At 49.0% G+C, this 12,673-nt stretch overlaps 1 protein-coding gene across 1 annotated transcript in view; it reads left to right on the forward strand.

Moving 5' to 3' along the window:
- OTOG (otogelin) overlaps nt 1-12,673 on the forward strand; it is a 77,603-nt gene that overhangs the window by 9,747 nt on the left and 55,183 nt on the right. Inside the window, 9 exon segments of the mRNA XM_047693323.1 lie at nt 673-803; nt 1,059-1,165; nt 1,595-1,704; nt 2,084-2,212; nt 3,039-3,147; nt 3,443-3,489; nt 3,963-4,108; nt 9,729-9,861; nt 10,992-11,169. Of these exon segments, the coding sequence (XP_047549279.1) occupies nt 673-803; nt 1,059-1,165; nt 1,595-1,704; nt 2,084-2,212; nt 3,039-3,147; nt 3,443-3,489; nt 3,963-4,108; nt 9,729-9,861; nt 10,992-11,169 (1,090 nt within the window).

Genomic DNA, 12,673 nt, shown 5'->3' on the forward strand with positions numbered 1-12,673 from the left:
CTACCCAGTGTGTGGCCTCAGGCATGTTCTTAACCACTCAGCCTCAGTTTCCTTATCTGTAGAACAGTCACAAGGAGAACCCCTACTAGGGTTGTGTGAGGGTCTAAAGGGCACTTTGCTAGGGGGGATTGACCCCACAAGATGAGTATGTTCCGGGGCCAGGAAGCCAAAGGCCGGAGAGAGCCCAGATGAGAAAGGGCCCCATGGGAGCTGAAGATGCCTGCGGAGGTGTGGTAAGAAGTACTAGTGAAGCCTACAGGGCCAAATCGTGGTGGCTCTGTCCGGAAGAAGCGAAGTGATCTCTTTGAGCACCCACAGCATACCGAACACTTAACATACAGTTTTTGCAGTAACCTCATGGGGGCACTATCTGCCCTGTTTCACATATGGGAGAGCTGAGGCTCAGGGAGGTGCGGGAGCTTGTCCAGGCTTGCATCACCTCGAGGCTGGAGCAGTAGGGAGCTACTACAGGTACTATTGCCTATTATCACTAGCTTTTTCAGGAGAATGGTTCCATTGGGAAATGCAGACTGGGATGGGAGCCAGGAGGCTGGATTCTTCAACTCCTTGCCCACCCTTTGGCATCTCTTCTGCTCCCCCTGCCCTCTCTCAGAGCCCTCTGTGGCCCCTTCCCCGCTATCCCCCTGTGGTCATACTCATTCTCACCTCCAGGGAAGCTGACCGATGACGTGGCTGAGTTTGTGCACAGCTGGCAGGAGCAGGCCCCCAACCAGCCTCCAAGGCTTACAACTTCCTCCCTGCCTCGCCCACCGTGTCTACAGCAGAGCCCAGGAGCCATGCAGGTCTGGACCCTGGGGAGAGCGCCTCCCCCTACCCATTCTAGTGTCTGGCGTAGGTTCATTTCCTGTCCACCTCTTAGAAAGTCTTTGATTGGAGGGGCCCAGGCTCAACTGTGCCTATGGTGCCACCCTTTTTTCTCCAACATTCTTGTTCTCTCTCCTGAGCTCAAATTGGCGTTCGGTGTGCGGGGCTGGTGAAGTCCAAGGGCTGTGCGTGGCTTTGCCAACCCTCAGCTCTGCTCCTGGCCCTTCCCCTAGGGTGTGTACGACCGGTGTGAGGCACTGCTGCGGCCCCCCTTTGATGCCTGCCATGCCTACATCAGCCCTCTGCCCTTCACAGCCAGCTGTACCAGCGATCTCTGCCAGTGAGTAGGCAGCCCAGAGTGGAGCTGGGTTTGGGTTGTGGGGAGACCAGTCCTGGTATTGCGGGGGCTGGGGGACAGGGAGGCAAGGGGGCTCAGCATGTGGGCCACTGAGCCTGACAATCCCAGGCCCTGGCAGATAGGCTTCCCAAAACTCAGAAATTCCTATCTGTGTAGGTAGGACAGAGCTTCCCTAGTCTCTGAAGCCCAGAAATGGGGACCGATGCCCTCAGGGTCAAACAAGTCAATGGCAGTGTGGGGACTGGAGCCCAGGTGTCCTGCCTCCATCTGTATATGTGTAGATATCTTCCCGGTTTCTCTTTCCTAGCTGCGTGACAAGGAGGGCTGCCTTGAGCCCTGGAAGACTTCAGAGGGTGCTGGAGGGCAGGTGGCAGATTGGGTTCTGGTGTGATGCTCGGTTTCCTGGCACAGGTCTGTGGGCGACGAAGCCACCTGGTGCCGGGCGCTGGCTGAGTACGCCCGAGCATGTGCCCAGGCGGGGCGGCCGCTGTGGGACTGGAGGACCCAGCTCTGGCAATGCGGTAGGGGCGTCCTGCTGGTGGGCAGGGAGGGGTTCACGTGAGCTCTGTCCTGGGGCTCTGGGTGGCATCCTCGGGCCTCAGCTCAATGTCCTGTCCTGCTTAGAACCACAGTTGTCGGAGCTAAGTCCTGAGGCCCCATCCTCCTGTGACCAAGGAGCAGATAGGCTCAGAGTGGAGGGACTGGCCTAGGGTCGCAGAGCCAGCTAAGGGTTGTTCTCAGAGCCTCCCATGCTCTGGCCAACTTCCTGGTCATCCAGTACTCCCACCAGGACTGGGGAGCAGGAAGATCACAGCCCTTCCTCCCCCTACCCCAAGGCCTGGAGTAGGGGCTGGGTCTGTCCTGGCAGAGCCTGGGCCAGACTGTCCCCTACCCCCACAGCCGTGCAGTGCAAGGAGAAGGCCTTCACCTACAATGAGTGCATTGCCTGCTGCCCCACCTCCTGCCAGTCCCGGGCGTCCTGCGTGGACAGTGAGATCGCCTGTGTGGACGGCTGCTACTGCCCCGATGGTATGCTGGGTGTGGGGGGAGCCTGGCAGTGTCTTCCTGGGCTGGCATGCATGAGCATGAAGCAGGGCTCAGAGGGGCCGTGTTTGTGGAAAAGATGAAGGAAGGGACACACAACTGATTAGGGAGTAACTGAATGACCGGCTTCAGGGAGGTGATGGTGAGGGTGGCCGTCCATCACCGTGTTTCATTCAGTCCAGACTGAGCTTTGTAAGGTGCGTAGACCAGGACAGGTCATTCATTCATTCATTTGTTCTTTTATCACACAGGCATTTGCTTAAACACTTAACCCACGTTTTTTAGGGGGTATAAATTTGCAGCATGTCTGTAGGTGCAGCTCACGTGGCGAGGTAGGGTTTGAGATAAAAATATAATGGGAGACAAGGGCACTGACTTTAGGGGTCAGAATCCAGTTGCGGTGATAAGATACACATCTCTACGACTCCCATCTGAGGCATAATGTAGTGAGGACCTGCTCAGGGGTTCAGACAAGCAGAGACCTAGGAATTCAGTGTGGGGAGAGATCGTCAGGGAAGGCTTCCTGGAGGAAGTGGTACCTAAGCTGGTTCTAGATGCAGTGACAGGCTTTTGAGATGGGAGGATGAGAAGCTAGTCAGTATGCAGGCTGCTTGGGGTGGTGAGGTGAGATTATTTGCCCAGAGGGGTTCCAATCTGGCCTGAGCCAAGGATTTATGCAGGAGGGAGCTTGAAAGCAGGGTCAGGGGTGAAAATTTAGATGAGGGGATCTTTGTCCCAGGCCCAGGGCAACCAGAGATGGTATGTGAACAGGAGTGGAGGTGAGTCAGGTGGGCCTTTGGTGTTACCCTAGGGCTGATCCTTGAGGACGGGGACTGCGTGGCACCAGCTGAGTGTCCCTGTGAGTTCCATGGGACCCTGTACCCGACTGGCTCTGTGGTGAAAGAAGATTGCAACGCCTGGTCTGTGTCCATAGCCCAGGGAGTAGGGGGGAGTGGTGATTTCCACGGTTTTCCATCAGGGGTGTCCATCTGGGGTTTGGGAGCCCTGGGGACATGGGGGCCCTCATTCAGCATCTCTAAGTCCCAGGAGATCTCATTTGAGCTAAGCCTTGGAGGTGGAGGAAATCCCTGGCACCCATGTAGAGACGGGAAGACCAAGGGCTGGGCACAGGAGCTCTGTGGACCCTGCAATCCTCCAGCATCTATCCTAGGCCTGGAGAAGTGAGCTGTGCCTCCTTGGTCTCTTGTGTTTCAGCACATGCACGGCAGGCAAATGGGTGTGCAGCTCCGCCGTCTGCCCAGGTATGTCTGAACCCCACCTCAGACTCCAACCCCTTCTTCTAGCCTGCAGCTTTTTGGGGCAGGAAATTTGAGGGGGTTCCCAGCTTGACCCACTTTGTTTCCTCAGAGCCATTTTGCCTAGTTAGGGGATTGCTTCTGCTCCTGTCAGGGAGGGTTTTTAAGGGGGGTGGTCTATCTAAGGACCTTCCTGAGCTTGCGGGGTTTGACCAGAGACTGGTCTCCAAGCTCAGGCCTTGGTCTCCTAGAAGGGGAAATGGCCAGGGAAGGGCTGTATCTCCTTTCAGATGGGCCTGTGGGGGGCAGGGCTGCTTCTTCCCAGTGACCAGAGTGTCAAAAAGAGGGCCAGCACTCCAAACATGGCCCAAATTCCTGAGGACAGGGAGCTGTCTCTTCCTATGCTTAGAGCCTGCAGGGCAGAGGCCGTCCCTGTGGGCGCAGCTCCCATGTGTCAGCCACCTTTCTCTGCCCCTCAGCTGAGTGTTCAGTGACTGGCGACATCCATTTCACGACCTTCGACGGCCGCCGGTACACGTTCCCTGCCACGTGTCAGTACATCCTGGCCAAGAGCCGCTCCTCGGGCACCTTCACAGTGACGCTGCAGAATGCCCCATGTGGTCCGGTAAGGGCTGGGGACCTCAGGCCCAATCCAGCCAGCCACCCCTGCTCTCTGCCTCCTAGAGGGGCTGAGCAACTTAGGGCAGGGTTTCCACAGCCAACTCACCCTGATGTCTAGTCTTTCTGGGCAGAGCCAGGGGCCAGGAGAATATGTTCTGTCTCTAGAACATCTGCTAGCTGAGAGGCACTTCCCTTTTCTGGGCCTCAGAGTGGTTTCTTTTTTTTTTAATCTCTAAAATGGGTCTAATTTAACTTAATCTTTTCTGCTTCCTTGGATTGTACCTTCAACATCTCCATATTCATTCATTGATTCATTTATTCGTTCAGCAAGTACTGAACACGCAAGTACAAACATCAGCAAGTTTGTGCCGGAAGCTATGTTGCGTCTCAGAGACTGTTATGAATTGGATTTGGCTCTGCCATCCTGGGCCTTGCGCTTTGGTAGGTGAGGCACATACGTGACCCCATTATCCACCATGTTATCGGAGCTGGGACAGGGTGGACATCACAGGGTAGGTTTCCGTGGAGGAGCTTTTCTTTGTTGTTGTTTTACTTGGATGTCAGGTGGGAAGAGGCATGGATCCGGAAAGACTTCCTAGAGGTGGTGACCCATGAGCTGTGTCAGCCACTTGTGAACGTAACTGAGAAAATGGCCAACTTGCTGGTCTGGGGTAGTTGTGAGTTTATCTGCCTCTCAGTGGCTGCATTTTCCCTGAGCCCTGGTCTGGGCTACACTCAAGCTCCTTCCTGTGCAACAGAGCAGGGGTTCATACCCGTAGCCAGGGCAGCCACCCCCAACCCCACCTCCCTGCCTGTCTTCCTCTTCAATGATGTCAGGTGGGTGAGCAGACATCACTCAGAGGTGTCCCTCCCTGGCTCTGGGGACCTAGGCTGGGCTGTGGACAAGGGAGAGGGCTGTGCTTTCTTCCTTTCAAGACTTGAGTGACCCCCACCCCCCTGCCAGAGAATGGCCTGGATCTGCCCTTGGCTGCTCTCTGAATCAGAAGAATACTTGTCCTCAAAAGCCAGGTTACTCTCATCCTGAGGGTTGCAAGAGAAAAGGCAAAGCAGACAGACATGGCCCAGTGGGACTCCTACCCATTTACAAAGTTCTAGAGTCTTAGAATGCCTGGGGCTATGGGACATTGGAGGTCCCTTACCAGCCCTCTTTCTACCATGTTCTGGATGGTGGCCAGCTGGTCTTGGCCTGAGGTAACCTGCTTCATTGCTGAACAGTCTCTCTTGAAAGCACTTTCCTTTTACCATGAGCCAGGTCTCCTCTTTGTGACTTCATCCACGCTGATGAACCAGTAGAAGGCCAGCCCTCTGCTGGGTCTGTGTGGAGCACGGTGAGGGTTACACAGATGAGTCAGACCCTGGTCCTAGCCACCAGGAGCTCACAGCCCCATGCGGGAGTCAGTCATGTCCTCAGGTCAGGTGCTTCACTATGACATACAAGAGACAGTGCTGTCAGAGGAGAGTTGTGTGAAGAAAGAAATATTCCTACGGGTCAGAAGAAAGGATCAAGGAAAGCCTCATGGCAGAAGTGGCATTTGAGCTGAATAACCTAAAAAGTGGGCCTAGAAAGATAAATGGAAATAAGATATGTCTATTTGAGGATGGGGAAGAAGGGCAATCCACGAGGATCAGGTCATATGAAAGAAAGCAATGAGATTGCAATGTTCTAGAATACATTAAGGCAGATGCAAAAGGACTTGGCAATTGGCTGACTGGCTGGTAAGGTGCAGGGTGTGTAGGAGAGAAGTAGGAGGAGTCAAAGATAAAGCCATGACTTCAGTCCTGGGTGGACACGAGGTGGTAGAGTGAGGGTGTTAACAGAGAGGATGGTGCTGGTAAAGTATTTGCACAGTACTTTGAACTTTGACAAATCTCTTTTGCATAGGACATCTAGTTTAAGGCTCAAAATACCCCCATGTAGTCGTCATTATTATTCTCCCCAGTTAAAATATGGTAAGACAGGCCAACAGAGGCCTGGGGCTATTCCTGATAACCCTCAGCCAGCAGGAGAGGGAGCAGAGCTGGAACCAAGTCTGGAAGCCCAGAAAGCCCGTCACAGCCTCTTAACACACTCACCCCAAAATCAGGGAGTGTTTACAGCCTTTCAAGTATTTTTTCAAGTAGATCTTATTTTTCAGAGTAGCTTTAGATTTTATGGAAAAAATGCAAAGATAGTACCTAGAGTTCCTATATACCCCACACCTAATTTCTCCTATGATTAACATCATACATTAGTATGGTACATTCGCTGCAAATAATGAACCAATGTTTGTTTAGACATTAACTAAAGTCTGCACTTCACTCATATTTCCATATTTATATTTTCAACCCAATACCATTTTTCTCTGTTTCAACCTGCCACATTACATTTAGTCATCGTGTCTCCTAGGCTCTTCCTTGTTGTTGTAGTTTCTTTCTTTCCTTTTTATGTCTGTGGGTGTGTTTTGGCTTTTTTGTTTTTGTTTTTGTTTTGTTTTGTTTTTGAGAGAGAGGGAGGGAGAGAGAGGGCACATGCATAAGCCAAGGGCAGGGGCAGAGGGAGAGAGAGAGAGAAAAAATCTCAAGCAGGCTCCATGCCAGTGTGGAGCCCCATGTGGGGCTTGATCTCCCCACCCTGACATCATGACCTGAGCTGAAATCAAGTCAGATGCTTAACTAACGGAGCCACGTAGGTGCCTCCTGCTGTTACAGTTTCTAAGACTCTGATGATTTTGAAAATTTTGAGGTGTTCTGGTCAGACATCTTGTAGAATGCCCCTCTACTGGAACTTTTGCAATGTTTTTCTCGAGGTTAAAGAGGTGTTATGGATTTGGGGAGGAAGATAAGAGGTAAATTACTATTTTCATCACATCTTCTCAAGGATGCATATACTAACATTGTTTATCACTGTTGAGGTTGACTTTGGTCATCTGGCTGAGGTAGTGTTTGTCACGTTGTCCACTGTAAATTTACTCCTCTTTTCCCCCCTTACCATACTGTTCTCTTTGGAAGTAAGTCACTGTGTTCAGCCCACACCTGAAGAGTGGGAAGTTATGTTCTCTCTACTTTTGAAGGCATAGAATCTACATACATTATTTAGAATTTTTCTGCACAGGACATTTGTCATTTTTCCTTCACATATTTTCTTTCAGTCATTTACTTATGTCGGCATGGACCCAGGGCTATTTATTTTATACTTTGGGTAGAATCTAATACTTCTTTATTTATTTTGCAATTCAAATTTTTCTTACTTGACCATTGGGCATTCTTTCAATTGGCTCTTGGGTCCCTTTGACATAGCCCCATTAGTGTGTGTGTGTGTGTGTGTGTGTGTGTGTGTTCTGCCTTACTGTATGGTCCTATAAGATGCACCAGGCTCATCTTGCATATTATCTGTTCCTTTCCTAGAATCAGCCATTTTTGAAAAAACGTTATCAGATGCTCTGGGCTCTTTTTATTGGAGAATGGTATTAGAAACCAAGATCTGGGGTGCTGGGTGTGCTCAGTGGCTACTGGGTATCATTTCTTTTAGAAGTAATGTCCTTTCAGCTGACAGGAAAAGGAAATAACATGTATAACTTATGAATATCCTTGTATAACCAGTATATACACATACTTACAAATAATCTACCAATAGCTCTCTATATCTACATGTGCTAAATGGGAGTTCATATCGATGTTCCAACTCTAGTCCATTACCACCTGGGTCATTCTAGCCTCTTCCCTTGCTTATCATAAATACTCACCCCAACAGTGAGAAATCTGGTTTCCACCACACACCATCCATGTATCTAATTGTTCAATTCCAGTATACATGTATAGAAGTACCAGAATTACTAATTCATGGGATTATTAACAATTATTAACAATGGGAAAGAACTTTATCAACTAGAGTACAGTGCTTATGCATAGTTCCTTTTGCCGTTAGTCTAACAAACTCCACTTATTTCCAAAGTTACTTAGATCAATGCCTTCCTTGCTTTCCCTTTCAGTAAGGTTGTTTTATATATTTGCAATACAGTTCAATTCTTTTGTCACAGTCTGCACTCCATCCTGAGACCCTCTGACATACTACATGATTTTTTTTTTAATTATACTGATGTGTAGAGAAGTTAAATGAAGTCTTTAAGGTCTCAGCTTTCAGTGACATCAAGACTTGAACTCAAGGCTTTGACTAAAGGATGCAGGCTTTCTTCCTGCACCAATGAGATGTCCAGAGAGGATCAGAGGATGAGTGGGTTTGACAAAGATGATGTTTTAGAAACAGTGTTTTTGAGCTGTTTCAGGGATTTTATGTCTCCTTGAGAAGGAGTTTGGAATGTCATAGCTTGTTGTACAATGTTTTTCTGAAAAGTTTCAAGTTCTAATCCTTTCCTCATTTCACTATTTGATTATATCACTTTCGGGTTATACTTTCTCTGGCTATCTTTGGACTTAGGATAAAGTCCAAAAATTTTACAAAGCTCTGCCTAAGCTGGCCTCTGCCTACCTCTTGAACCTTATCTCAAACCACTTTGTTCAGTGGGCTCTGGCCTTCTGCTTTTCCTTTATGTGCTTGGATACATTAAATACCCAACTGTGTCAGGGAATTTTGTACGGACTGGTCACTATTCCTGGATATCCCCCTCCTTGCCTTTTCTCTTTGCCCAGATACCTTCTGTGGATCCTTCAGATCTCAGATCACCTGTCACGGTTTCCTGTGCCTCAGTCTTCTGATCTGCACAATGGGGTTGTTAGTAATACTAAATAGGGTTGCTATGAGAATTAAGTGAGTGACTGACTATGTGTAAAAAGATTAGAATAGTACCTGAACATAGTACCTCTCTATTAAGGTTAGCTGTTATTATAATAAATATAGGATTATTAAAAGTTTTGTTATGATTTTTGCATTATCCTTATCTTTCCCTAGGATGGGCTTTCCTACTTCTGAAAACTAAGTCTTGTTCCTTCACTATATGCTTAGCACCCTACACCTATTTGCAGCACTGATCCCAATAATAATTTAAAAGCCAACTTTGTAATTACTTGTTTAATGTCTATGGCCCACACAAATATGTACTCTTCATGAATATATCTGACATGTTCACCACAGTATGGTTGTTGGATGTTTTCTTGTGGAAGGGAAGTATGAATGGGCCTGATGTTTACTACCCATTTCAGAGATGAGAACCTGAGGCCCAGATAGTATTAGCTCATTTCCTGACCTGCCCATGAGTGGAGCTTGGTACTCTGCAGGGTGTGACACAAGCAAAGAACGATATAAATGCCTATAAAGCGATGAAATTAAAGTCCTATATTGTCCTTGAGTGGGAATTTTCTGAGGGTTTCTGAGGCTAGTCTCTGGGCCATCTAGGTCTATCTCTGCTCTATGTCATAGACAGTCTAAGAGTTGACTGTATTTTTATTTACCTTATCCCAGCTCTGCCACTAACCTTCTCCAATCTGAGCCTCTGCCTTCCCAGTCCCAGATGAGGCATGTGGTTAGAGGACTCCTAATCTCCTTTAGGGCTCTATCTCAGCCGGCCCCTGACCTCAAAGTGCACTAGAATCCCTGCTCCTGGGGGCTTTCTTGGGACCAGCAGGACAGACAGACTAACTCTGCATCATTTGTCTTCCTCTTTCTCCAGAACCAGGATGGAGTCTGTGTCCAGTCAGTATCAGTGATTCTGCATCAGGATCCTCGGAGGCAGGTGACCTTGACCCAAGCGGGGGATGTCCTTCTGTTTGACCAGTACAAGGTCACCCTACCCTACACAGATGGTACGGCTTTGGTGAATGAGAACTAGCTGGGAGCTGCCTGACCAGGCCTCTTCTTCCAGGCACTGCCTCTGGCTAAAGGCACTGCCACATGGGCAAGAGCTCATACTCCCTAATACCGGGTGAATCAAGCCAGAGGAGCATCTCGGTCCCAGGAATGTGGACTCTGGACTTGCAAGATGGTCTTTATCCCCATCCCAACATGACAACAGGCTTCACAGTAGCATGATGGCTTCTCCTAATGTGAGGATAGGAAGGGAGCTCTTTTCCATACCTATTCTATTTTTTTTTTTTAAAGATTTTGAGAGAATGAGAGAGCAAGTGAACACACATGTGTTAGGAGGTGGGAGGGACAGAAGGAGAGGCAGAGACAAAGGGAGAAGGAGAAGCAGACTCCCTACTGAGCAGGGAGCCCAATCCAGGGCTTGATCCCAGGACGCCAAGACATGACCTGAGCTGAAGGCAGACGCTTAACCCTTAACCCTTAACCTGAGCCATCCAGGTGCCCCTATTTCTTCTTTAATAACTTATTATCCTGTCTGATTCCACAAGTGATCTGTGGTATCTTATAGGAAGCACATCTAACAAAAATGGCAAAACTCTTAAGAAATGAGATAGCACCAGAGAAAATGATAAAGAAAAAAAAAAAGAATAAGGGTTCAAGACTGAGAGGAGTGGGGATGCAGGGAATGTAAAGAGACCAAAGAAATGCAAGCCACAAAAAGTGAAAAATTCAGTACAACTGAATCTAAAAATTTAAAATTTTTACAAATAAATCTAAAATCATATCATGAGCTTCCTGGTGGCCATTGAAAAAATGGGTAGTTACAGAATGGTCTTTTGCTACAGAAGGAAATATTTTCAGCTCCTTAAGGAGGCAAAACTTTAATTGGCACTTGATGCTCAAAAAAAAAAAAGTTCTTAACCAGTGCTGCCATGGTGTTATCCCCGGGTCCTGACTTCATCCCTGAACAGGATTTCCTAAAGGCTTCCCAAGCCAACCCCTTGGCAGGGCTTCACCTGGTGTGAAGGCTGGGCTGGCTGGGTATGGGCGAGGGCCATGCAGGTGGTGGCCGTGAGTGGGACGCACATCGGCAGAACTTCCCACATCCCTATTGTGGTTCTGTGCCTAGACGCCTTTGAGATCCGGAGGCTGTCCTCCATGTTCCTGCGGGTGAGGACCAACGTGGGCGTGCGGCTTCTCTACGACCGCCAAGGACTGCGGCTCTACCTGAAGGTGGACCAGCGATGGGCGGAGGATACCGTGGGCCTCTGTGGCACCTTCAACGGCAACACGCAGGACGACTTCCTGTACGTGCCCCTGCCCCGGAAGCAGAAGGAGGGGGTGGGTCCCTAAAGGCTGAGTACCCGGAGTCTCCTCTTGAAAACGCCTGTCGCCAACTCCCTTGGTCCCTCGCTGGGCTGCACATGCACCACTGATTATTTCTTCCTCTGCCTTTAAATCGAAGCATATTCCTTTAAGGCCATGGCTCATCGTCTTCTCTGTGCAGAAGACTCACCTGGGGAGCTTGTTAAAATGCTGACTCCTGGGTTCTACTTCTCATGTATCTGATTTGTCTTGGGGCCCAAGAATCCTGTTTTTAGTAAGTTACGGCTATGATTCTAGTGTCAGATATCTATGGACCATACCTTGAGAAATAACTGCTTTACAGTGAGGTCTTAAAATTGGTAGACCTTAGGCTGGGTTTCATTTAGTTCATGGTTTTCCTTGTTTTAATTGACGTGAATAGCTTTAGATGAGTGTGAGGCAATGATGCCCGGACTCCTGCTTTATATCCCACCAGACCAGTCTAAACCCCATATCTTTCCTGTCTGGGCACACCCTGTGAGCCTCTCACCTTCAGGGGAAGGCTGTTTCCCAGGGACTGACAGAGAACTAAGAGAAAGACTGTCCGGGCATGCATGCAGTTTAGGAACTTGGGAGGGGACAAGAGTCAGACTTTCCAGAAAGGAGAGCAAAGGGTTGATTGTCAAAGTGAGAGGTTCTGGCCAGTTTTTCAAGTTACATGCATTAGGCGATATAGAGGTAAATGAGAGGCTTCCTTCAGCCAGAAATGAGAATTCAGATTCTTTCAGAAAAATAAGAATCAGAAGAAACTGAGAGCTTTTAAATACATGCACATTCAAAAAGGTAGCGTTCTACTGTGCCTTGCCCAGTGGGGCTGATGTTAGGGCAGCAGGCCAGGGCAGTGGGGACAGACCCTGGTTTAGTGTGTGGGCTGCTTGCCACCCTCCTAAATGTGAACTCGGGGCAGAAAAGTTGCTGTGGGTAACGAGTGCTCTCATGGCTGATGAGCAGTAACATGGGCATGGTGAGTGCCAGGCAGAACCTGTCCCAACCCCGCATATTATGATCTCTCCAATCTACCGTCTTCTCATGCTTGGTAGCCCTTGGAGACTGGCGATATCTGGGAAACATGCTTTTCCTCCTTTCTTCCTTTATTGCCCCTTGTATGACTATTTGAAAGCAAAGGAGCTTTCAGGAACTGCTCATGGAGATAGGAGGAGGAAGTCTTAATCTGGTGAAGTTTGGTTCACATGGTGTCCCTGTTTCTCTCTGACATGAAGAGCTGGGGGTGGGTGGTGAAGACGGTGTAGTGTGTGGCCCCAAGTCAGTTCTGGGTCCCTTTGGAGACTGTTAAATATGTGTGTGGGTGCATATGTGTGTGCATCCATAATTGTATGTGTGTGTATAGGACTGTGTAGGCTCCCTTGGCTGTTGGCCTGTCTGGTATGTATTTGTGCTCTGGGTGTATGTGCACAGACATGAGTCTGAGTCCACGTGGGCAAGGGT

The sequence above is a fragment of the Lutra lutra genome, chromosome 10 (assembly GCF_902655055.1).
Source record: "Lutra lutra chromosome 10, mLutLut1.2, whole genome shotgun sequence".
NCBI lineage: Eukaryota > Metazoa > Chordata > Mammalia > Carnivora > Mustelidae > Lutra > Lutra lutra.